The 26436-nt window shown below is 40.0% G+C and overlaps 1 protein-coding gene across 1 annotated transcript in view; it reads right to left on the bottom strand.

Moving 5' to 3' along the window:
* The window catches only part of TPH2 (tryptophan hydroxylase 2), a 53992-nt gene that overhangs the window by 27070 nt on the left and 486 nt on the right, over positions 1–26436 (bottom strand). The window contains exons 2-8 of the mRNA XM_052668951.1: positions 22091–22243; positions 20377–20560; positions 20170–20270; positions 16521–16588; positions 10860–11056; positions 9096–9231; positions 3270–3396 (exon numbers count right to left, since the gene is read on the bottom strand). Of these exons, the coding sequence (XP_052524911.1) occupies positions 3270–3396; positions 9096–9231; positions 10860–11056; positions 16521–16588; positions 20170–20270; positions 20377–20560; positions 22091–22243 (966 nt within the window). The remainder of the gene's footprint in view (positions 1–3269; positions 3397–9095; positions 9232–10859; positions 11057–16520; positions 16589–20169; positions 20271–20376; positions 20561–22090; positions 22244–26436) is intronic.

Raw genomic sequence — 26436 nt, forward strand, 5'->3', positions numbered from 1 at the left:
TTTTTCAGTTCTGCAGAACTAAAGGTTTAAGTGCACCTTCCATCAAGAAATTTTTGGAAAAAAACTTGCTGGGACTAATTAATCCCTAATTGTCAAATTCTTGGATGGAAAGATTTGGTGATAAAGTGCATACAAACCACAGACACTGTGCTAACTGATTCTGTTCTGAGTGGAGCAAACTGACTGGTGGTGATTGAATTGTACATACACATCCTCCCCTTGCTCCCTTGCAGAAGGCAGCTTGAGCTGTGCTGGAAGAACCCAACAGGAGTGGGAGTCATTCCTGCCATCAGTAAAAAAGAAAGAATCCTGCTTATCAACTTGCAGCTTCACAAAGACAGCTGCTCTCCAGCTCCCAAGTCCACAAATTACAAGGTTATATCAGAATATAAACTGAGGTATATTTTTTGTACAATTTTCCTGACAAAACCTTATGTTATGTGCTATTAAATGTGTTATAAATTATATATTATATAAATTAATTGGAACATCTCATGTCAATTCCACCCCTCAGCTTAGTTTGAGAGCTAAGTAGAAAAGACAGACTGTTTTCACACAGTACTAAAATAAACAGAAAGACCAGGCACACTTGAAAAATCAACTCAAAACCATTTTTTAGAACGTCACACAGAGTAGCACAAGACATTAGTTATGATGATTGTAATTAGCACCCAGACATACAAAGTCAATACTACATTTCCTCAGCTCGTAACTGCATTGTACCACAGGACAAGTGAAAAAAAGCGAATTGTGGAAATATTTTGCCTTGTTTCAGTAATCTGTCTCTCAGTCACTTGTTTGTTGTTTTTTTTTTTTACTCCCCTAAAACACTGTAAGTGGAACAGCATCTCTTAAAAACTACCGCATATGCAGTCTTTAGGATCTTTCACTACTCCATTTTTCAAGGCAAGAGAGCTTAAGTTTGAAAAGGAGCAGCAGCCATTCCACCCCTCTTGCTCCAATCTGACCAACAGACTTCAGCAAGGGGATGGGGTACTCTCCAATCCCTCTATTTTCAGCCCTCTTCCCCTACAGGCGTCCTCCCTCCAGCTGACCAGCACTTCTGCAATGCTCCCCCATTTAATCCCTGCCCTCAGAGGCACTGCACAGAGGTGACTGATTGCCATGTACCAAATTATCCTGGCCTGCCCAGGGACAAGACTCCTGCTTGCTCTCCATGAACCATGTCAGATCTACAGAGACAAAGCCACCCACACATTTCCTTTGTAGCTTAAGACTGATCATACACAAAGAGCAGATCTATCAAGGCAGATACACAGTGGCTTTTGAGAGCAGAATGGAGTGGAAGATTAGGAAATCACCTGTAATAATTCTTCCCTTTCTAGTCTGAATTCCTAAGAGGCATTTTCTTCTCTTCCAGAGCCATTGTCCTCCCTGTAAGGGCTCAGCTGTTAATGTCACTATCTTTTGAAACAGGTCATGATAATGGCAAGCTAGCTTTGGGCATATTGCTTCAAGCTCATTAATATGCATGTTCTCTCTCCTTTCATTTGTTTCTGTATTTACTTTGAAGTTGCCTAGCTGGAACCTGCATTGCTTTTCTGCATTAAGACTCTTGGCTGGCATTTTTCAGCTTGCTGCATCTGGTTTTTGTTGATTCTGTGTTGTGTTTTGTTGTTTTTTTTTTAATCTAGGTTGGAAATGGAACAGAATATTGCAAAAGTCAGTTAATAGCACATCAAGTGACATTTGGTGCCCAACTGAATGCATTTCTTGGCCTCCTCACCCTCTCCACTGAGAGATGTTCTTTCTACTTGCTCTCAAACTGACTTTGTTTACATTGCAAATTTTAGGGCAAGTTACATCTCTGTATTTGTCAAGCACCTGCCTCAGGGGAGAATAGCTCTTCATTGTGCATCCACAAAAAAATAACAACACCTGGGTTACCATAAGGCTCTTTTCTAAATGTCTCTTCCACCTGAAAGAGCTATTTCCAGCATGGGAGGAGAAATCAACTTTGACTCAGATATCAAATTCTCAGTATGATAAGGAAAAGTGATTCAACTGTCTTCTTTTATTTTTGGCTTTGTGATTCGGGAGCAGTTCATTGTTCAGATGACATAGTCATAACTGAATTTCTGTGAGGGGGAAGAGTAAAAGCATTTATATAATATTCAGAGGTCATTTTATATTAATATCTCTCCCAAACAGATTAGTCTCAACCTTGTACGCTGCAACAGGTCCACGTCCACGTCATCTAAGGTTATTATGGGGTGAAAGACTTGGACATACTATTTTCCTCAGAATACCCACAGAAATAGCCAGTTAGCTAGTTCTTCTTGAGGATGCAGGTCATGACAAGGTAGCTCTGCTTCCTACCAAGTCCATTCCTAGCAAATTTGCAAACACACAGCTTTCTTGAGTCCTCCCTACAAACAACAGTTTCTTCTCAGCAGGTAGCCATTATAAAAGCAAAGAACATATCCTGAAATGTGTGAGGGGAAGAGGCCAGGAGCAAAACATCAAGCCTGTCTAAGCAGAGAGTGGAGCTGTCTGATTATATAAATTTGCTGGCCTCTTCTGGAAGGCTACAGGAGGAAAAAAAAAAAAAAAGAAAAAAAACAGGTACAAACTCCTTTTTCAGCAGACTCTAAAACACTGCTAAGACAGTGTATCAAAACTATGATAGTTTAATAGAACTTTTATTGAATCTGCTTGTAATAGTGTCCAGTTAAATTGATGAAATACAAAATTCAGCTCACAGCCACTGGCTGAGGCAGTTGACCACAGTCTAGATCTACTGCTGCTTAATCTTGGCTTAGTAACTACATATTCTCCAACAGGAACAGTAGTAAGGATGTAAAATCATTTTAAAATCCATCACACACTACAATGCAGTGAGCATCTGCAAGACTGATAAGTGAATGCAGGAACAGCAATGCTAAGAGCCAAAGTGGCCACCTGTGGAGGAACTAACAAAGCAGAGCTGAGAGTGTGCACCAAAATATTTTCTTCTATTTTTTTTCCCCCCAAAATTACCTTACTTACTTGTTTTCAGTACCTTAAAGCAAACAAAATCCATTTCAGTGAACCCTTGAAACTGGATTGTTGAAACTGGATTACCCAAGCATTAGCGTGTTTAGCTTTGCTCCTAATAAAAACAATGGGAAAAGACCTAAAGCTCTGTGATTGTCACAGCACAGTCACTCATAATTCGAACCAGCTCTGGTAAAAACAATACATGTCACTTCATTAATCAAAAAGGATGACAGGTAAGAGAGAGCATGCTACAGAACAATTTAACTCACGGTGGCTAATTTCTGAACATCTTCATCAGATGCTCCCAATGAAGCGAGTCCTATCTCTTGTGAAAACTGGGCAAACTTAGGATCAGCAAGTAGAGGCACATGTCCCAGAAGTTCATGGCATGTATCCCTAGAGGACATGGGAATGAGAAGAGAGCCATTACAGGAATAAATGCTATCGTAATTCCATAATCAATTTAACATAAACCATTTTGGTCAGACCTCTACTCAAAATGTCTTATCACAAAACATATTTTTTACATTATGGTTCTTCCCTGTGCACAGTTCTACATAAAGACATGAGTTTATTTCTATTAAATGGATTAGCACCACTTTTTCCATGATTTCCCCATCGTTTACAGACTAACTGGAAGGCACAATCACTGCTGTCTTTCAGGCTTAGTTCCATGAAGAGCAAATTGCTTGTCTTACGATACAGTTTACAGCAATTCTATCCGCATGAATCAAGTTCAAAACCCAACACAAACTCTTCCTCTTCTCCATTCCCCTTTCCACATCCCGGTACAGCTCCACAACCAAACGTTTCGCAGCTTACCTGTAGAAATTTAGCACAATAATTACAAAGTTATCTGGTGCGTCTAACTACACATTTGCCCTGACTTCCTATTGTAATCAGTGGTTACTTTCATTATGAAGTCCAGTTTTTACCAGGCAGGTTTCAGAAAAAAGCAGATAACCCGTCTTGTTTCAAAAAGAACTACTGTCTACACCTGTAAGTGCATTATTAGTCACAACAAAGTGCAAATATAAGTCTACAAAAAACTGCTAACCAAACACACAAAAGTGCACATGTATCATCTACAAAAGCTCTCAAACAATTCTGAAAGTTTTTGGTGCATTTGTTCACAGAAAATAATGGACTTGGTAGTAAAGTTCACTTTAAAAAATCAGATCTGACATTTCCTTTGCTTTTGTCTCTTCAAAGACATTTCTCTTGTTTTTTTTTTCTTTTAAGCTGTAAACAAATGTTTTAAAGGCAGGGAGAAAACATCAAGATATTTGCTTTCTATCCAAAAATCATCCTATTTGTCTTTTATAAACTATTTTTGTTCTAAAAGACACAGAACCTGACACTTCAGATAAATCATAAAAACAATGCTATATATAATTTAGAGTTTCCGATTCTTATTCGCTATTCCTTACCATAAATTCTGTGCCATCTGTGCCTAGATAGACACTACCTTCTGAATGTGTGCAAACGAGCATTACCATAGCACTTCTGGCATTCCTAGTTTGCCTCAGCAACAGCCTATCAGAAATGCAGTTCGGGTATTGCAGGCCATCTTCTCCGCTCAGATGGTCTCACTCATTGCTTACCAACATTTGCTCATGTTACATTTGCACTTTCTGGTGAGATGCATACAGCTCTGAAGCTGCGCACGACAAGTTGGAACTGAGTTCACATTTAAGTAATTCATTCGATCATCCAGAATAATTACCAAATCTCACTTCTCTTCTTTCCCAGGCATAAGTATTTCCAAAAGATGCGGGGGACATAAGCAAACGCTCATGACACATGAGCACACGTTCCATAGACACTGACTAGAGATTCAGTTGCAGTAATACCAACTGAGTGTACTGCCTGAAAAAGAGGAGGCTGAAGGGAGGACCCGTGGTGGCCTACAGCTCCTCTTGAGGGGAGCAGAAGGGTAGCGCTGAGCTCTGCTCTCTGGTAACAGTACCAGGAACAGAGGGAACAGCATGGAGCTTTGCCAGGGGAGGGTCAGGCTGGGGATTAGGAAAATGATCTTCACTAGAGGGTAGTCCGGCCATGGAACAGGCAGCCCAAGGCAGTGGTCACAGCATCAAGGCAACAAAGTGCAAGAAGCATTTGGACAACACTACTGACATAAGGATTTGATTTTTGAGTGATCCTGTGTGCAGCCAGGAGTTGCTTTCGATGATCCTTATCAGTGCCCTCCAAATCAGGATCTTCTGTGATTGTATGCTTACCTTTACTGGTGTTCTTATCTCTCTATTCAACAGCTAAGGAACATGTATGATAAGTACAGCTGGCCAGGAACAGTATCACTTAGTTACTTAGCTAAAGAAAATTGTTTGCTTTTTTGTTTTCCTCCCTCATTCTCTGGCAAAGTTTGTGTTTCTTTCTGAAAGTAAGATCTTTTCTCCCTTTTTCTACATCACAGCATGCCCTTCTAGAACACAAGAGATTCCTGCTTTCTCTGTTTTTCTTCAAAACAGCTGACAAGAAGACTTTTCTTTCCTTGCCTCCATACTCTTTCGTTTGGTGGTGCTCTGAGATGTGAAAGATGATCAAAGTTTCCTACCACAAGACCTGTAGCTTAGATAGTATTCCTTTCCTCATTAGAGTTCAGACTTGAAACATTGGCTTGCTCTGCATGGTATCTCTTTGTTCAGGAGATGGTTTGCATCACTTGGGCGGATAATCAAAGGGTAATGACCCTTTTTTACTAATTTAGTTTCAGTCACAACAATTTCTTGTCATCTCCTGCAAGGTTTAGCTCACTAATAACACAAAGAACTGCAGAAAAATGGAGTTTGCTGTATGATGGATACACTGAGAGAATTACCAATGCCAAACAATTCACTGGAGGAGTCTGATTTCTCTAGCCATTACCTTCAGTGCAGAAAGGGACCACAAACGCACTCCCTGGAAGTCCAGAGCTTGTAATTCCACTTCCCATCCACACTGAAGAAATCAACACAGACTGCCGAACACTTCACCAGATCTATTTAAGGTAACTTCATACTAGTAGTTCAAATAAGGAGAACAAAGAAAAATAAGCGGGACTGGCTTCAAGTTCTTGGCTCCAGGAAGGATTCTGCAATGCCTGTGGTACCTGAGTGACTATCTACATCTCTATTTTCCTGTGCAGAAGTTGCAGCTCCCAGAAACAAGTGAGCAAAGATGTGTTTTTCCTAGTTCTGCACTGGGGTATTGGCTCTTTATGTCACTTCCACCCTCACACAAAAAGAGAACAGACAAAGGCTAGCCTGGCCCTATAAACTTGTCTTTCTGCTGGCAAGAGGAGGAAAATGCAGAGGCAGAAAATACTTCTCTTCTGCCTTCAGTTTGTAGATTTTTCCATTAAAACTATTGTTTTAACTGAGTAGTTATAAAAAAAAGGAAGCTTGAAACCAAAGAGCACGGGGAAAAAAAAACCAAAAAACTAAACAGTAACAGAAAAACACCACAAAAGCCCACATCTTCCAGGAAGAAACATGAACCAGCATTTGAGATTGTCACTGGAGTCTGCTAGATTTCCCTGCCAGTCTGGTCCTTTATAGATAGCCTAAACAACATAATTCTCTGCTTAACTACCAAAGCTTGATTCTTTTGTTTTGTTTCATTCAGAAAATAATTAAGTTCCTTTAATTTATTCCCACACATCGCTCAGAGAAAATAAGATTTTTGTATTGCACTTTTCACAGCAAAAGATTTTTCTTGAAGTAAATTAGCAGAGCAGAGGAAATCCATATAACTCTGTGAACGTAGTAGGAACATAATGAAACTGAGGACGAAATGTTTTAAAATGCATATAGTAGTGATACAGATCAAACCAAATGAACTCTCTAATTTGTATCTAGCTCTATATCCTGGGTGTTAAATCTGATGGAAAGCCCACTGAAGTCAAAAGGAGTCTTTTTAGCAGGTTTATATCATTGAAATGCAACATTCACCAAGCCATGGACCTGCCACAAACCTCATTATGGTCCCATATATCAACTAGTACATCTCAGGGCATTGCAGCTGCAGCAGAAGATGAAGAGCTGTCCTTCCTCAAGTCAGTTTAGTTTTGCCATTGATTTCAACAAAGCCAGAATTTTACTCTACATTTCCAATAACAATTACTATGTGCTCCATTTTATGAAAAGAAATCACACAAAATATGAAAAGGATTTTCAAAATTTTCCTACAGAGTTCCTCCCAGTCAGTGCAACATTTTAAATAGTTTCAGAACAAGCAGGTCTGCAGAAAGAAAGCAACATAATTAGGGTGTGACAACTTCCTTCCTCTATTAGTCATATTCAGAGCTGTTAAGACCAAAACCTGAATTTTTAAGCTCAGCCCAAACAGGGAACAAAATTATTAATTCTATTTTAATAAGTATTACCAGACAGTGACTTTCCAGATGCCATAACCAGAAAGGTTACAGAAAGTAGGTGTAATTACTAAGGTTTTAGTATGATACAGAGTAATTCTGAGAGTAAGCAGTATCCTGAAAACCATACAGGTTACAAATATACAAATCAATGAACGTGAGAACATTAGCAAGAATACAGGCACACTTGCTTGTTTCCTGGATGATGTTCCACTTAGAGTTATATACCTAAATCCCCTATCAATAGATGAAAGCCCACTCCTAATTATACATGAGGTTACTAAAAATCTGAGTATTGCTGAATATTGGCAGGTGTTGCAAACACTAAGGAAAATATTTGGTGCAATGCCTAGTATTTCCTAAGTGTAATTTATTTTTTTGAAATACCTACAGATGTTCTCAGGCAGACCAGAGGAGGTCCAGCACCATACATACAAGGCACTGTTTCTGGGTTTTACATTGTAGCAATTACCTTAAAACTTTCAAAAATTAAAGTCCTAAGTACAGAGATTACAGAAGTGAGTGCCTTAATTCAGAGACCAGCACCTTTTATCCAACACAAACATGCACACAAAACTAGCCTCACGGTACCTCAGCAGATACTCTGCTCTGTTCACACACTGAAAAGATGAGTGGATATGCGTGGTACAGCACCACCTGCTGACTCTGTCCAGAATAATGTTAGAGCATTTTTAGATGCAGCTTACTATGCAGTTCCATTAATCCTTTTACATAAAAAAAAATACTATTCCATGGTTTCAGCACTCTATTCAGGAAATCAAAGTTAGGCATGGGTCCAAATGTTCACATGAGTGAAGCTGAATACATACATATGAACCCTTTATTTCTGCCAAATTTTACAGAAAGTAGCATGAGCTGAATAATCAATGCTGCAATTTCATGGTAGCTTTCGGGTAAGTGATTCACTACATAAATACCATTCCTGTGGTTTGCAAGATTAGCTGATGCTTTTGGTGAAACTGCCTCCATACTAGCTGGCATGTTAGTACTGCACAGAGCACAACACATGTAACACAACAATCAAAATCACTTCAATCTTTTTTTCCTTCCACATTTTCATCAAGAGATCAACAGCTAGAATATTTCATCTCAACACATAATATTCTGTTCCAAAAAAGCTGCAGTGTTGTTCCATGAGAGTCATAATTGATGTTCATCTTCTTCCTAATAATTTTCTCTGTAACAAACTTCATACATAACACCCTCTCTGGGTGAAAGAACTGTGCCTCATGATTTGCTTTGGCTGTTTCCTAGGCACAGAACAAAGCTCAGCTGCAGAGTCCGGCCCCAAAAAGATAAATGGAGATACAAGACAACCAAACTATAATTCCAAAAGCAAATTTTTTCAAGAGATTCAGGGCTTCCCTTTCAAGCTTCTTTCTTTAGCTGTCCACCAGAAAAAGTCGAACTGTAGTCACTTTTTCAAAATACATATTTGAAAGCTCCATCTTCCACTACAAAATAATACAGGTAGATTTTTTGATCCACTAGATAAATAAAACAGCTATTTAAGACCTTTGTAAAAAGTCCATGAGAAAACTCCTAATCAAATTCAGATTCTTCAGCATGAAGGGCTTTATCACTAACAGGGTAGCTACATTTGTGACACGGTTTTTCTTTTCAACCTTGCCTAGTTCACTTGGGTCTTTTACGAATCCTACAAGCACATTTTTTCACCACTAAAGCAAATGAAGCAACTTACGGTTCTGGGGTGTAGAGAGGATCCGAGCCATGTCGTACATACTGAGTACAGTGAAAAACTCTGTATGCTAAGCCAGCTAAAAAGTCTCGAGGAGAGAGATATCCAGCAACCGGTCTCACTGTGAAGCCAGACCTTTCTGAAGTGAAGGAGATAATAAAACACCATATTATAAATTACTATATCAATTTCTAAGGACAAGTAACAGGTCTGCAGTTAATTACCAGAAACATGGCATGGAGAGTCATGGCTGAAGGTCACCACACATAATCTTCATCTATTAAGAACAAGAATTATTTTGCATTGCTAGCGTATTTTTAATGAAAACACCTCGAGGTACTTCAAAGTTTGTTTAAATAACTTTGTATAGAAAGGAAGGTAAAGTGCCATAAGGGATGTTCTCAAATCACAAAGCATCTGATTTTTACATCTCGCAGCAAAGCAGGAAAAAGTCATCCAAAACAGAGGATGACTTCTGCAAAATGTATTGAAAACAAACAGAACAAAATAGGATTAAACCAAACGTGCTCTTATTTTTTTACAGATAAATACTGATTTGTGATAGTAAAATCCTGAATTTCAAATCTAAAGTCCTCATTTAAATGTTTAACAAAGTGTTCAGTTGACAGATTAGTCCCAGTGGAGAATTATTTCAGATTGAATAACTTTGAAGAGGACATTTCTCCCCCAAACTCATTCTTAATTCCTTGCAAGTGTTTACAAGATATTGTTCCAAGCATTTCTTCAACAGATATTAGTGCATTCTATTCAGTCTAAAAACATATTTGTGAAAAATATGCTAATTTTTGTGTTTCTAGTTAAGGAAAAAGAGCCTAATTCCTTAGGGAATCATAGTGCAGTCTATGAGAATCCCACGACACATCAAAATCAAAAGATCAATGAGTCACTTATCAGTAAATGCAATTACTGACAAACAAGAGTTAAGGATGAAGCAGGGACTGAGGAAAGTAAGCCGCTCATTATCAATTTTGTATTTCTTTCAGTTAAAAATCTACCCTTGGGAAAACACACTTAGCCTTTTTTGTTTTTTCCTCTACATAACACTTAACAGCCCATAACATTGTTTTCTAAACACATGTCTGTACAGTATTTTAATTCCTGAGCACCTGAGTAAGAAGATTAAGGCATAAGGATGTGTGTCTGAAAGAAGCCCTGGGAGAAGAGAAAATCTTAATTGAACGCTTTGGCAGCTCTGGAGTTAAAAACCAACAGGTTCTTCTCATCCCTCGCTTCTCCTTCCACATGGGATACATTTCCATCACAGATGAGAAAGCAGAGTATTTCCAAACTTAAATAAGTGATATCCTGATCATTTAAAAATACCACAGAAGTTGTAGATCATCCATGGAACCCCATTGATTTTCTCCATACATCAGTGTGAGCCTCATGAGGTTTTAAGCGGTCTGGAGAGCCTCATATTTTCCTTTTTCCTTAAATGCTTAGATAAGTGGGAACACACACTGTGGTTACCAGGACACCCATGCTCCATTATCAGGACAGCAGAGCTAACTCAGCTCTTTTTCACCATACACAAGGACTTTTCTCCCTGTGTAGGACAACACCAATGCAGCATGTGATTATTTATTTAACTCATCTCAGCTTCATATCCTCTTCCATGAAAAGGATAAACCACAGCTGGCTGATAGCACTGGGAGCCTTTCTATTCAATATGCTTTGCATTACATTCTAACAGAAAGGAGTGTTTCAAGAAGCATTACCTACTGATAAATCAAACATGAATCTTACCTTTAAGAAAAACAGAGACATCTTCCAGCTGAGGCACATTATCCTCTCTATATCCACAATACTTAGTCAGCAGAGGAAAATTCTTTAAATATTCACGACAAGCATGGGTGGGATAGAGTTTGCTGAGTTCCCTGAACACCACCCCCCATGTTTTAATTTCTTCAGCTGTGTACTCCACTCTGGGAATGGGTTGACCACTGTTGAGGGGAAAAAAAAAAGGGATATAGAGTATATCTGAATATAATCAGGTTGTATATTGACTCTGGATGGCAGAATTTCTGTGCTACTGTAATAATTACAACTACATAGAGCCTGTTAAAAAAAAAACAAACTACTTTAAAGTGATAACTAGATCCTCAGAATTCCTTAGAATTTTTTCCTAATGCTATGATGTACGTATTACATTTATTTCATAAGAACTGCATTTCTTAATATGCAGTGAGATGACTTCCATAACATAACAGAAAGACGGATTTCTTATATGATGCATCTGTATACCAAAGTAATAGCTTTGCTTTCTGCCACTTTTGTAATGGTTAACTGAAGCTCCAAATTCAGTTTAACTTGTACATTCAGTAAAACCATCAGTTGATTGCTCTGTCTGTTCCCTGTAACACACAATATTCACAGGCTCTCATTTTAAAAATGAAGATTAGGCAATTATCTAGATGTTTAGAAACACATAGAAACAACAAAGTACATATACTTATTATTTAGACCATTGTGCATGTGTGTTTGGAACCCCACGTTCATTCAGGACTACATGATGAGGAAGCCCGCCTCGGAGCCAACAGCCCAGAATAAACTAAACTAAGACTTTAAATACCTCTCTCAGTATTTTTCTTCTGCACAATTTCTCTGCCTCCTCCACCTTACATAGATGCAGAGAAATTGCAGAGCAGGAGCCTCCCGGGGAGCCTGCTGATCTGTCTCTCACATCCAAGATTTGCCTCGAGTGGTTACAGCTAATTCAAAACTGAATGACAGCACAGAGTGTGAGGGGCTCCTTCCAATTTGCACTGACTTGCATTTAGCTTTAAGGAATTTCCCATGACATAATCTTCATCTATCATTATGACTTCCCTCTAGAAACTTTATAATCTTTCTCTGGATTTAACGTTCACAATCTACTACAAGCAACTACAAAATCTGCCATCTCCTAAGGTATCCTTCTCTTCCCTCAGACTGCTGATGAGCACAGATTAGGCAGAGGGATTCCAGGTCCCTACCTCCCACAGCCCAGCCACAGAGCTGGCACCATGGCTATTCCCAGCTCAGTGTTGCAGCGTCCTCCTCAGACCCAGACAACAGCCTTGGCTGTCCCACCAGCAGTGTGCACAGCATAATCCTGCTGCAGCCGAACTACAGTGCTGTGTATTTGCTAGAGCAGTTGAGTTTCACTCCTGGCTCTCATCTGGTTTATAATCTTGTCTTCACCATGCCAAGTAACAAGGAACGAGCCCTTCTGTCACATGCGACTGCTGTTAAGCAGTCTCTCCATGCATAAAGAGAAGAGCCTCTGCCCTACATTTGTTTGTGGTTGTCCCCTTATCTTTGCTGAAAACTTACTATTTAATCCCCTCACCTTTCACTATGTCAAAGTATTCTGATCCATAGAGGTATCTGTCAGTCAAAGGATACTTTGTATGAGATGCTCACACTTGTCAAAAACGCCCTGAAGATCCAATACATTAAATTTGCTAGTTCTCCTTCAGCCACTCTTTCGCAGACACAAGAATTGCAATGCATGTGGTGAAGCATTGCTCACCAGCAGAAGCTGCACTGGGTCCATGTCTGTTATGCTGTGGGAGCCAATCCTTCAGATCCAGTAACTGTCTTCACTTGCACAGACCATCAATCTTAAACTGCTGCCAGCTCATGGGAAGGATAACAGAGCTACTCTAAATCGTATCATACACACCAGGTACAAATAGACTGGTACTCCACCCACTTGGGGCTACCAGAGCTGTGCAGGAGCCTCATCCCTTTTCCCTAGATGCAGCATCTGCTATGGATACTGCCATTACAGGTCAGCACTGGCCCAGCAAAGCTGAAGAAATCTGAGTGCCAGTGGGAAAAAAAAATCAAGATTCTATTTAGCACATAACTAGAAAAGTATAAGGAAAACCAGGGTCCTGACGCTTGTTCACTCTTCTCTAGGAGGTTTATAATACAGTAATTGTTTCAATTAATTCATTAGTACTGAAATAAGGTTCACTGAACATTAATTCCTTATTAGAATTTATGCCTAGTAGCACTGATCTTATTTAAAGATGATGGTGATACTGCTTTCTTTATTAAGAGTGCTTTCTTTATTGACAGGATGGAGGTAGCCAGACTCAAGGGTGGATTGTGCCATTCTTTCACTTTTCTCACCCTCTTACAAGCATGACCCACCTTGCTTTCATCACCCAATAAATCACACCAAAGGACAGCCTAGTCAGCCACAAGCAAACTGGCTTTACAAGGACATTAAAGGCTAACCTAACCTGAATTTTCATTTCCCCTTATTAAAATGGTCTTTCCATTTTGCCACAGTCATGAGCTATCAACTCATATTATGAATCCCCTCTATAAGCCTTGCATTTCTCTTCCAGATTTAATTTTCTCAACACTTCTGCAATCTCTAATCAGTCTCAAAGGGCTAATTAGCAAGTTTAACACATTTTCACTATCTTTAGGATATAAGCTATGTGAAGGAGGGAGGAATATTTATTTTTTGGTCCATTTATTTCACAGAGTTGATCTTCATTGATGTGCTCTATTAGCACATCTTTCCCTTTAACACCTAGCACCAGCAAGGATCTGCTCCTGTAGGTTCACATCTTAGTGTTTTTCTCTCTGTCCCCAGCTGAGGCCTCTTTATGTTCTATTAAAGAAGGACATCTACTGCTTCAGAACAGCATCTCATAAAGGAAATGTCAGTCAGGGATTTTCAACTCAATAATTTTTGACAGAGCCATTTCCTTGAGCCAATTTTTTTGCGGCCAAATCTCTTCGTTTTTTTAAGGAACCAAGTTTGCGGGGTTTTTTAAACACTGGAGGATGAAAATTAGCAATGCATCAACCTCAGCTTTCAATGAGGAAGAAATACTGAGAGGTTAGCGACAATGCTCTAAATTTGCCTCTAAGAGAAGCCCTTATACCATAAGTTGTATTTTACCCTATTGTGAAGCTCTCCCAACATTTCCTGACATACCTATTCTTTTTGTATAAATAATAAGTAGTCTTCTCCAGAAAAGAAGGTGCAATGACACTGCAATGTAGTGTTAAGACACCTAAACTAGTTCTGAATGCACCAGCATGGGTAGCAGAAATAGTTCAGCTGCAGCAGCACAGGCTCCTCCTGATTTTCTCCTCGCTGGGCTGTCTCTAAGAGCAGATGTATCCAGAGAGAGACCGACTGTACAGCTCCATGGATATGGCATGTCCGAGGGGTGAAAAAAGTCATGTTGGCAGATCTGAGGAATATGAATGAGTTTTTGCCACATTTTAGGTAACTGTGAAGGTCAGTGGCCTCTAAGCCATTTTTTGGTTAAAAACATTCAAAGAATCTCATTTTCCTGTTCCAGCTGCTACCATGAAGAATGTGAAATGTCTTACAACATTTGAAAATATCACTGGGATGAGGGAGTATTTGTGAGTAGATTTGCCCCCAAATAACCTGTTTCAATTTTTTTGATTTTTGTAATCTGCAGAAATGGGTACTGAGTCTTCAAAATCTAAAGAAGAAAAAGCATTTTCCTTCCTTTTATCTCTTTTTCTGGAAATGTGCAAGATTTCTCAGAAAAGATGTTTCTTGCCAGTTTCAGAGAAATAAATCCTTCTAGCAGAACACCAACCACTGCTCAGTGAGCCATCAGGACCTTTCCAGCATTTAGACAGCTTAGAGGGGGAGAAAAGAGGAAGATATTGCCAACAGCCTAGCAGCTGTGAGATGCAGGACGCTACCATTTTCCTTACTAATAAGAGGAGAACTGTCCTAGTTTACCAAGAGAGATCTAGAAGCACACAGTACGCCCTCATCCACAGGTATCTGCTTGACATTTCACACTGCAGCAAATGTTAGGAAAGAATAACTAACTCTGCAGCAAGCATGAGACTGGGAAATAAAATCAATCAGCTGTAAGCAAACAAAAAACTTGCCTCAACTTTAATCTGAAAACTGGCTAAGCTTAGGACTTACAGTGACAAAGGGATCAAAACACAGAGCCTGGGAAGCTTCTCCACCCACCATCCTGTCCCATCATGCAGAACATCAGTGTGCTGTAAGAGCACCCAGACAAACAAATGCCACCGGGGGCTGAAGAAAGGAAAACCAAACACTGGTGCTTGGACATTTACTGTATTGGTAACAGCATAACAACAGGAATGGAACAAAACTGAAGGAGAAAGATAAATAGGATTATATGGTCACAAAGTAGACTTAGTTTTCCTGTCCCAACCTCCAGTCTTCTACAGCTCATGAATTAACTTTACAATAAGAACAAAGAAAGCAGAACCAAAAAAACTTCTAAAATGCTTTTCTGAATTGCTTCCTGATAGGATATGCCTTTCATGAAGGGAGAAAATAACTGTTGTGCTCTGCATTCTTTAAACAATATACTTTGAAATCTCAAAGGAGAAAAAGAAAAGCAAAAATCTGAAAATGGAAAGGAACATGAAATTAGTATGCTCCTTCCGCTGAGAGCGAGGGCAAACAAAACAGAGCCTAATTAGAATTAGCTGAATCCTTACTTGAGAAGAAAATTGCAACATGGTAGGTATTTTTAAGTAGCACAGAAAGTTTCCCAACTTCCAGACATGGCGGCAAATTGAAAATACTGATTTGACAAGGAAAAGGATCAGAAGGCGGAACCACAAACAGCATACTTATACATAGACACCAGTTCCATAAACTACAGGGAAATCCACTCAGTGAATTCTGAGAAGTTGATAGCCGTGGTAGCAACATTCATAAAAGGCATTTTACAGCATCCAGCATATTAAGAGCATGAAAAGAATCATTTCCTATTACTGCCTTGTTCAGATAGCTACAGCTAACTGCAAGTTAATCGTTAAGTTACAGCTTTCCCAGATTTGGACCAAATCTTAGGATCCTCAGGACCTGACTCTTATCCTGTACCTGAAGGTAGAGATGTCATTCATTTTCATTTTTAGTCCTAATTGTGACTAATTTTGAGAATTCATCCTGTTACAATGGTAGGAGTCAAACTGTTACGACAAACATGGCCCTTGTGTGAAGCATAGTGCTCCACTTTCGTTTGGGTGCTATTCCAGGTATGTCTAACAGTCCTCCTCACAAGAAACACAACTTTCTTTGGTTCAAATAGCTAATAATGATTTGGCATAGAGCAACCACACAGGGACACTAGCTACATACAATTCAGCAGTACATCAGTTTTTCATTAATAACAGTTCCTTAAGTTTAATCTGCTATTAATAAAATGCTGAAAAGGTAGTGCTTGCATTTCAAGTGCTTTCCTTCCTTGTCTGTATCTGTTCTGAAAATGTAACAGGATTTCAAGCGTCAGGTTTGCATAGCTGAACCGGTGGTAGTTTAAAGGATGACTTTGTCTACTGCAAAACTTGCTACAGAATGAAGTAGAGCATGAATTCTAACTAGTCAGCAGCCCAGGGAAGAGTTATACCAGTACTTACTATTTATAGCTCATGGCAACATCCACAAAGTATTTTCTTCTCTGTCGATAGACATTGTCTTTAAATCCCTTAAGCAAGGAAGAAGAAAGTAATTTATAACAAAGACAGAAAATTAGCTGTGAGAATTATAAATCATTAAAGTGTTTATCCAGTACCAAATTATATTGTATTTTGATCAACACCATCTTATGGATTGTAAGAGAAAAATATCTTTTGCCTTTTTCCCCCCACCAAAGTCCCACAGGGGTGTTTTTAAGATACATTTGTGCATAGGTAGTCATTTTTCCAAGGCACTGAAAAAGCAAAACTGTTTTCCTGTCATTTCATCTCATGCAGGTTTTCCTTAATCTGTATGGAGATCTACAGGCAGGCATAAAGCAGAATAACTGACCTTTTCTTAATACATCTGTCATCACTAGAAGACAGAAGGTGCCCAGAGTTCACAAGTAACTCATTTTGAAGATGCTACTTCAGCAGTTGCCATCTTAACCAACACATTAGAGACTGAGCCAACAGCCTCCAACAGCAAATACACACATTCCTCCAATTTGAGCTGCAGATCAAACACCCTACATATTAGGCTACAGCAGGTTCTTGCTTTTTGCATATTAAGTGCAAAAGAGCTGTATTACACATACAGACTAGAGTCAGTAACAGCCCTTCAAGCTATTCAAAATCAAAACATTCTCTTCTGTATCTACAAAAAATTTAGACAATTTAGGTTTTAGACTACAAAAGAGCTGCCTACTTTCAAAGCAGGACTTGTAACCTCTTGAAGATGGAAAAGAATAGCTATCTAAGTGCCACAACTAGTAGCTCAGAAAGTGCATTTAAATTTCCTCAAGTGCCATGACTTAAATGGGATGCTCCCATCACCTAGACACAGCTGAAAAGTAGAACACATTTTTTCCTTACTGTTCACATATACAGATTTGCAAAGGGAATGAAAACACAATGTATTTTGACTTGAAATGTTTATGAGTTTGCATGAGAAAACTCAAAAGGTATTTTATGGCCCCATAACCAAAGTTGCGCTGCTAGGGCTGAGCAAGGGAAAATGTCAGAGGACTGTAGAGAGAATTCAAGCCTCCACTATCACACAGGACAGCAAATGCCTTACAAAACACCCTTCAGGTACTGAGCAATCCAGTGTATACAAGCTGGGAGAACTCCTTGGGAGTAGCCCTGCTGAGAAGGACTTCGCAGTTCTGACTGATGAAAAACTTAAGATGAGCCAGCAGTGTGCACTTGCAGCCCAGAAGGCCAATGGTATCCTGGGCTCCATAAGAAGAGAGGTGGCCAGAAGGATAAGAGAAGTGACTGTCCTCCTCTGTTCTGCCCTTGTGAGGCCCCAGCTGAAGTACTGTGTCCAGGTCTGGGGCGTCCAACACAGGAATTATTATGTGGAGCTATCAGAGAGAGTCCAGAGAAGGCCACAAGGACAAATCAAGGGCTGGAGCACCTCTCCTATGAAGACAGGCTGAAGGAACTGGGCTTGTTCAGCGTGGAAAAGAGAAGGCTGGGGGGAGACTTCATTGCAGCTTTCCAGTATTTAAAGAGAGCTTATAAACATGAGGAAAATCAACTTTTTACATGGATGGATAGCGACAGGACAAGGGGAAATTATTTTAAACTAAAAGAAGGGAGATTTAGATTAGATGGCAGGGGGAACTTCTTTACTGAGAGAATAGTGAGGTGCTGGAACAGGTTGCCCAGAGAAGTCATGGATACCCCTAGAAATGCGTAAGGCCAGGCTGGATGGGGACCTGAGCAGCCTTATTTATTATCTGTGGCAGAGGGGTTAGAACTTGACAATCCTTGGGGTCCCTTCCAACCCAAGCCATTCTATGAGTATACGATTCATTTACTTTTTTTTAAACATGCCATTCATTCGGTTATCAACTTGCTGTGCATAACTATCACGAACTTCATGCACTCAAACAACTGCCTGCCTCCCTAATCTTGCATTTTTGTGGCCTGCTTTCAACAGGGCATATCACCCTCCTGTGAAATGCTACAGAAGAGTCAAGAACAGTGCTGTAATCAACACCGCTCATATAGAGAAGCTTTTTGACAGGCAAAAACTTGTGACATTTTGAAGCGTACGTCTGTCTGCTTAATACCCTTTACACTAGCATTGTTACTCAGCTGTAACATGCAACAGACAAAATGGAATGGATGACAGCATAGGTGACTCAAATGTCCAGCACGTGCAGAGAAATCAAGACTGAAACCACTAGTCAATATGGAATGGGTTAGAACCTAAACTAGTGCTGTACTGATTCCATAATGGAGCAATTCTCTTTGGTCTGGCATCAATACATTACTATGAAGGAACAGAGCAGGCACCAGAACTGGCATTTGAAAGGCCAATCACAGATTTTATAGTTTTTCCCCCATCTCTAATATCTAGCGTGCTGCATACGCTAACAAATGGTGTGTAAATTATGTTCATAATAGTTCCCTCAAGTGTAAAATATATATTCATATAATGCAAATGTCTTTTTTCATTGTCTGTAAAACTGAAGGCAGATTTTCAGTAGAGCACTCAACAATTTAATGAAGGCACCAGCTCAGAACATAAAACAGTATCAAATGGCTCATCACAATCATCAACTCAAGGCTAGAATGAGTTGCCATTAAGGCCTCTGTTTGAACCAAATTACTGCTAATGGTTGAAGGTAATCAACAGATTTTTCCATTCTGAGAAAAATAGTAGGTAAATCCTAGCTTGTCACTAAGAAGTATGTGGCAGAAATCAGGACCCAGGAACATGCTTCCCAACTGCTGGCCCACAGTGCAGGAAAAGCTCATATTCAGGTACTTCACTTCATTCCTTCCTTTCACCTGGGAGCTTCCTAAAATACCAGTTGAATTCAGCTTTCAGAGTAGGAATAATACAATAAGTTGCCATTAGTATTGCTCAACCAACAGGTCCAAAGGTGGAAATCTCGATTTGAAACAAGTGAAAATCCCTTAACACAAATGCTTGCAATCATCTGCTATGTAAAGAATTAGATGTTAAGCATGTACGGACTTGAGCCAAATGGAATAAAACAAACTTTTTTTTTTTTTTTTTTTTTTTTTTTGTCTTTTTACACTGAACATTTGGCACCACTGCAGGTATCACTTATATGAAATGCAAGCTTGATTCCTGTCACTGAAGTCAGGAAACAATATGAGACACCTTCCCATCTGTTGCATTCCTTTCTGCACACAGAAACAGGAATGTGCTGCTGTTTTATTTTGCAATTATCTCCTGAGTGGCCAGGAAGTCTTTTTCCACAATTATTTTTTCTCTGACAACTAAGTTTATATCTATTCTTATTTAAGAGCCACTTGTGACAGCCCCTAAGGTCACAGCGATCTAAACTCTTCTCTGTCTGAAAACTTCTAACAACCAGCTAAATAAGAAGTAAATAAATGAGAACAGAAAAAAAGACAAAGTTTTCAAGAGTCCTTTATGGAGGACTTCCTTCTTTCATGTCCAGCTACGGAAAAGGATAATTAATTCATTGGAAACAGTGAACAAAACTAAACACCGACCATGCTCAGAAAAGCACTCAAAACCAGCAGTCAACAGGATTTTTATTTGACTGGCAAAGAATGTGAACAAATTATCTGCAATACAATTGTATTTTACACTTACAGGGTGATCTGCATCCAGCTCAGATCCATACATCAATACTCTTTGTGAACATTTGTCTAATTCAGATATCTTCCGAGGAAACCAAGGGACACAATCAAGATCTGCAGAAGATAGAATGTGAGTTAAATATACTGAATATAAGATTATGGCTATAACTGTGCAAAACATTTGTGAGTCTATAAAACAGCGATACAGAAATAGCCTTGCCTTCCTCATCAGTCCAGATGTTTTCTGGTGGATTCAGAGACACAATGTTAGTTTGAAACTTGAGCAACTGGATTAGCTCATTAAATTCCTTCTTACTGCAGTCACAATCCACAAAAATTTCTACCTCTGAGTTCCTTCTCTTTGATTTTCGTGATTCAATATGAACCATACTCACATGTTTCTCCTGCAGAAAGAAGAAACAACGGGTTAAATATAGACATATCAGTTAGGATTGCAATATTGATGGCATATTCCTCAGGAAAGCTTTTTCAAATTTCAAATGAAGGTCCCCTCTGGTACAGGCAGCCAGCAGTTTCTGATCTTCCACATGTGAATCCACATAGTAGGCAACTATTTCACTGGCACACTCCATAAAGTATGTATACACTGCGTCTTCTTAATTAACACATTCACGCAACAAATCTGCAGAAGGAAAAGACTCCATTTGCTGAGGGCTTTGAATCTGCTGATTGTAGACCAGCAGATTACAGAAGCCAAGCAGAATCATTTTGACGATCTCTTCCTGAGTAAACCAGGCCACAGGACTCCTTTTCAACTGACAGGGATGATGGTTTCAGACATTCTCTTCTGAAGTAGAGAAAGTGGCTTTGATTAACCCTAGGTTTAGATGACAACATAATCCCACCCTTCCCATGCTCAAATTGCTCAGCAACTATGTGAATGCAGTTGATCTCTCTGCAACATCTTCCAAATACATTTAAGCCAAATGAATTGTATGTAAGCAAATTGTTCTCAAGGTAGAGCAGACATATATATTCAGGATTTCGGGTCTGAACCCATTGAATAATTTAAGCCAGAGCTGCACTTTGGAAAGAAGATGAGTTGAAAACAGTTCCTGCAGTTCCTATTGGCTTACTTAGCCCTCTCCTGCTTCTGTTGTGCAGCAGAAGCTCAGCTCACTCCACTTTCAACATCTGGACAGTCTAGATATCTGCATCAGCCTGGGGAATCTGTGCCCAGAACCAACTCCTGTCATCTAAGCTCAGTAACACCCTGTGCTCCCACAGTTATACCCCTCTGATGGTTTAGCATGAAGTGGTAGATTCCTAATCACCTCTTAACATTTTCTTCACTGCACAGACTGAGCAGCCTAAGGTTTTCATCATGGTGCTTTGCCTGAATTGTCCTTAGAAATGCCTTCAAGTCCTCTTCAATGTATTAATAAGGTAAGCAGACTACATAGAGTACCAGCAGTCAGACTGAAAACCACCAATTGCACGGGGATCTATCTGGAAACCAATGCTTCACAATGTAAGTTCCAGTTAGACAGAAAGCTCTGACCCTGCAAGCACTTAAAGGTGCACTTAAATTTATGACCAAACACTGTTCTGCAACAAGGTTGTCATCGCCATCTGACTTTGAGCATATAATTCAGACACTGAACTGCTCTCTGAAACTGCTTCCTTTCATCATGGTCTGCACAAAGAACTTCAAACCTAATTTATGATGCTGAGAATCACACTTTGGAAATCTAAAGTGAACAGTGCGAATATCACCATCACAGTTACACTTTGTTCCAGAAAATTCTCTGAGAGTCTTAAATGCTTTGTTGAACGACCCATAAAGCCCGAAGTTACACTCTGCAGATTCACTAAAAGTAACTGCACTCTATGGTGCATTAATTTATACCAACAAAGAGCCTGACCTCAGTATTCTTCGTCATCTGATCAGCACAATGATATGTAAGCTTTACCTGAAAGAGCCGGAGAGCTTTCACCAATCCGCCAACTTCATTCTTCAAGGAAAACACTACAGCTGTCTTTCCACCTTCAGAAACTGACTCGCCTTTCCCATTTCCCTTGCTGCCTTTTTTCTCCTCATTTTTCCCAGAGCTTGATCTGTTTATCTACAAACAGATAAAGAACAGCATTGATTCAGTTGCAAAAGGGTATTTCCCAAAAGTAAGACATATTACATAAAGAGAAACTTTCATTAGAAAATAGCTGAATTGAACCTATCCAGACTTAATTTAAAAGTTAATTTATTTACCTGAAACCAGAATCACAGATATACATATACACAGGATACATATTGACTTTTTAGGGCCACACTATGAAGACTAATAAGGAAAGCAAAAGGAGATGATGGTCTGAATTACCACAAAACCACTAATTCCAGTGATGCTATTCTATCTCTAAGTCAGTCCAAGATGATTTTTACTAGTCTGTACTTCTGTATTATCTATTGTCAAGAGTCCAATACTCTCTGACCAGCTGCTTTTAGACGTTCCACACATGGGGTGCATAATGCTTAGTACGAAAGGTTCTTAACAGACGATGTGTGATGTTACACAGGAATTCAGATTTAGCAGTGATACTTAACACACTGAAAACAGACTACAAATGCAAGTGATACTTGGCAAAAGCTGCAATCTCAGTAAACAGTTCAATCACAACCTCAGTGTTATTTGCATTACTGGTCTGTCTATTACTAGTTGTGAGATGACACTCGGTGAGTGGTGCCCAATGTCTCCATGTGTGGATGGAGATCAGTGATAAGTCGTGTCCCTTCGGGGTCAGTACTGGGACCAAGCCTCATTAACGCCTTCATCAATGACATGGACAGCGGTATCAAGTGCACCATCAGCAAGTTTGCAGACAACACCAAGCTGTGTGGTACTTTTGACATGCCCGAAGAACAGGATGCCTGTCAAAGAGACCTAGACAGGCTCCAGCTATGGGCCCAGGAGAACCTCACAATGTTCAACACATTCAAGTGCAAGGTCCTGCACATGGGTCACGGCAATCCCTGCTATTAGTACAAGCTGGGGGATGAAAAGATGGAGCATAGCCCTAGCAAAGAAGACTTGGAGATACTGGTGGATAACAACTTGAACACAAGCCTGCAATGTGCCCTTGCAGCCCAGAAAGCCAACCTTATCCTCAGTTGCATCAAAAGCAGTGTGACCAGCAGGTTGAGGGAGGTGATCCTGCCCCCTTGACTCTGCACTGGTGAGACCTCACCTGGAATACTGTGTCCAGATCTGGAGCCCTCAGTAAATGAGAGACATGGAACTGTTGGAGCATGCCTAGAGGAGTGTCACAAAAGTGGTCTAGGAGATGGAACACCTCCCCGTAAGGACAGGCTGAGAGAGCTGGGGCTGTTCAGCCTAGAGAAGAGAAGGCTCTAAGAGACCTGAGATCAGCCTTACAGTACCTAATGGGGGAGGGAGGACGAGGAGGGCTATAAGGATGAAGGGGACAGACTCTTTAGCAGCGTCTGTTGTGATAGGACAAGGGAAAACAGTTTCAAACAGAGAGATTCAGACTGGATGTAAGAAAAAAAGGCTTTTTGTTTTGTTTTGTTTTTACAATAAGGGCAGCAAGGTAGTCAAACAGGTTGCCCAGAGAGGTAGTGGATACCTCATCCCTGAAGAAATTCAAGGTCAGGCTGGACCAGTGTCTGAGCAAGTGCCTGTTCTAGCTGTAGGTATCCCTGTTCACGGCAGGAGAATTGGACCAGATGGTCATTAAAGGTCCTTTCCAACCCAAACAACTCTATGCTTCTCTGATCTTGTGCTCACCGTCACTATGCTGGGTGTACCCAGTCACCAGAAATGAATATATGGATTAAGGCCACTGATTTTCCTGCTGTTATCCTATTAGTGATGTAGTTTTCATACCCATACTGGGCTGAGCCATGTATTCACTTCCACATACTGGTCAGGCTTAACTCAAGGAGTCATTTCATGCTGTAACTCTGGAGAGATACCTAAATCAACAGTTAATCTGTGTAACTGAGGGCAGCAATGTATCTAAAGCAAAGGCCACTCCCTGGTACCCACCAAGATAAGATTAGCTTTCTGCAAACGCTGTGGTCACTCACATTCAGCCTTATTCATTGAGCTTCACAGGCACATCCTCCTACCCATCACTGCTGAGCCTTCTTCCATTGCTGGGGTTTACTGGTCAGCCATGCTGATTAAATTTAAAATATAAACTTTATGCTATCTGTTGTAGTACAGTTGCTGTGTAATGTCATTTCTCCTGAGAAATCTACAATCTTAATCAAGAAGGTGAAAACTTTGCTTCAAATGAGGTTTGCCTCATCCAGTAGTTTCCAAGAAACGTGGACTTTTTTCAGTTAACTTAAATTCTGTTGAGATGCAACAGAACAGCAAGTTGGGCTTTATAAGTTCTGTAGACAGTTCTGATAATACTGACCATGATTTTCAAAAACCAGCCTGCATTCTCCAACCAAGTTGTGACTCAGAGAAATGCTGTCCTCAGTGAGATGCTCACCACTTTCTAAACAACAGTATCACCTCTAATATGGTGGCTAAAAGACACAAACTTAGAAACTAAGAGACATATACAACAATTCCACAACTACTAACAGTTCTTTGTAAACTGTAGAAAACAATCAAAAATTCCACCCATTCTTTGAACAGGTCTCAACTCTTGGTTAAAGCCAAGTATCTATTCCTGTTTTCTTAGAGCTGCCAAGGTGGGTTATCCCACGTGCAGGATGTCTGGGGCTCTGTCTAGGGCAATGGGCTTTACTAAAGTCTCCCTGTGCTTTCCAAAAAACATTACGTTTCATAAGGAGCTTTTTGTCCCAGGAAAAAGAGATTAGTAAAGTTTACTCTAATTCCTTTTCCAAATTGGATTAGTTAAGACAGTTTTCTTAGCACTAAATATTGCTGGCAGAGATATTTGCATCACACCCTTTCAACACAGCCACACGGCACATGTCAAACTAGTTTGCTCTTCTACCTGATCCCAGTCCACTTTGAGGTACCTCCCTCTGCTGCATGAGACCACTGGATATTCAGCTCCCACTGGACATATATATATGTGTGTATATATATATACACACATACATAAACACACATAACAACACATATACATAAAAAGCACAAGAATGCACTGAATTTAAAGAAGGGCTAGTTGAAATGCATCTTCTTACCAAAAGCAACAACTTAAAATAGCACAGGTGAAATTACCCCTACCACATACCCAAAGGTCTCTGTGGTCTCTTATCATTTATCAGATCATACTTAAACCATTTGGAAAAAGTAATTCTGCTTGTGAAGACACTTAAACACATTTACTTTTTAGCGATTGAGCTTATATGGTTCTTCCTGCCGAGGGGTTTGCTTGGGGACAGTCTAGTGGAAGGTCACTTTGGCTTTAACTTCAACAATATCTGGGATTTGGCTGAGCAGTCTTCATCTATATGAAGTGCACAGATGCTGTTTATATAGCATCCATGCTTCTTCACTGTAAGCTGTTTCCAGGAAGCTACACACAGAGGATCACAGTCATCCTGAGCACCTCAGTACCACTGATTCCTCAGGGAAACAAGGGCACCTGGCACCCTCCATGACTGCCTAAGGTTCAGCACTACTTCAAAATAAGCATTACCTGAAGTGATGACTGAAAGCCTCCCTTGAGTGTAAGAAAACCAGATTAGCTAATCATCACAAGCCCAACTGAAGAGGCTATGATATTGCAAGAGCTCAAATCTTATCAGCCATGCCTATTATTTAATTATAAAGTGTTTTAATGGTAAGCAGATCAACCATCCTAATGAAAATGAGTTGCCTGGAGCAAGTGCAAGTACTCAGGAGCAAAGGATTGAATTACAGAATAACTCAAAGTAACTCAAACAAAATATGTAAAACAGATCCCATTTAATTCAACATTTCTGACAGAAATAAAGCACACACAAACAAGGATATTACATGTTTTCTTGCAAGGCCAGTTCACAACTGGTACAAGCAAGCACATCCCGTGGGTTCTACTCAAATTCCCAAAGCCCCCACACGCTGCAGATCTGACATACAACTTTATGAGCTCTGAGTTTTGAAAACCCGAAACGTTCACCCCATTCAGAGCGGATGAGAACATCAGCACCCGTTACAGACAGCGTATGCCTACTCGGAGCCGATTAGCGGTCCGGCTGCACCGCTGCTCCCCACGAGCACCGTTCCGACCGCCGCTTGCTGCCATCAAACACGTTCCAAGAGTCACGCTGCGAGGCTTGTAAGCGCACTGGCACAGCCTAGGCGCTCGGGAACAGCTGTGCTGGGCTCCC

Source organism: Tympanuchus pallidicinctus, unplaced genomic scaffold, assembly GCF_026119805.1.
Source record: "Tympanuchus pallidicinctus isolate F22 unplaced genomic scaffold, pur_lepc_1.0 scaffold8, whole genome shotgun sequence".
Lineage (NCBI taxonomy): Eukaryota > Metazoa > Chordata > Aves > Galliformes > Phasianidae > Tympanuchus > Tympanuchus pallidicinctus.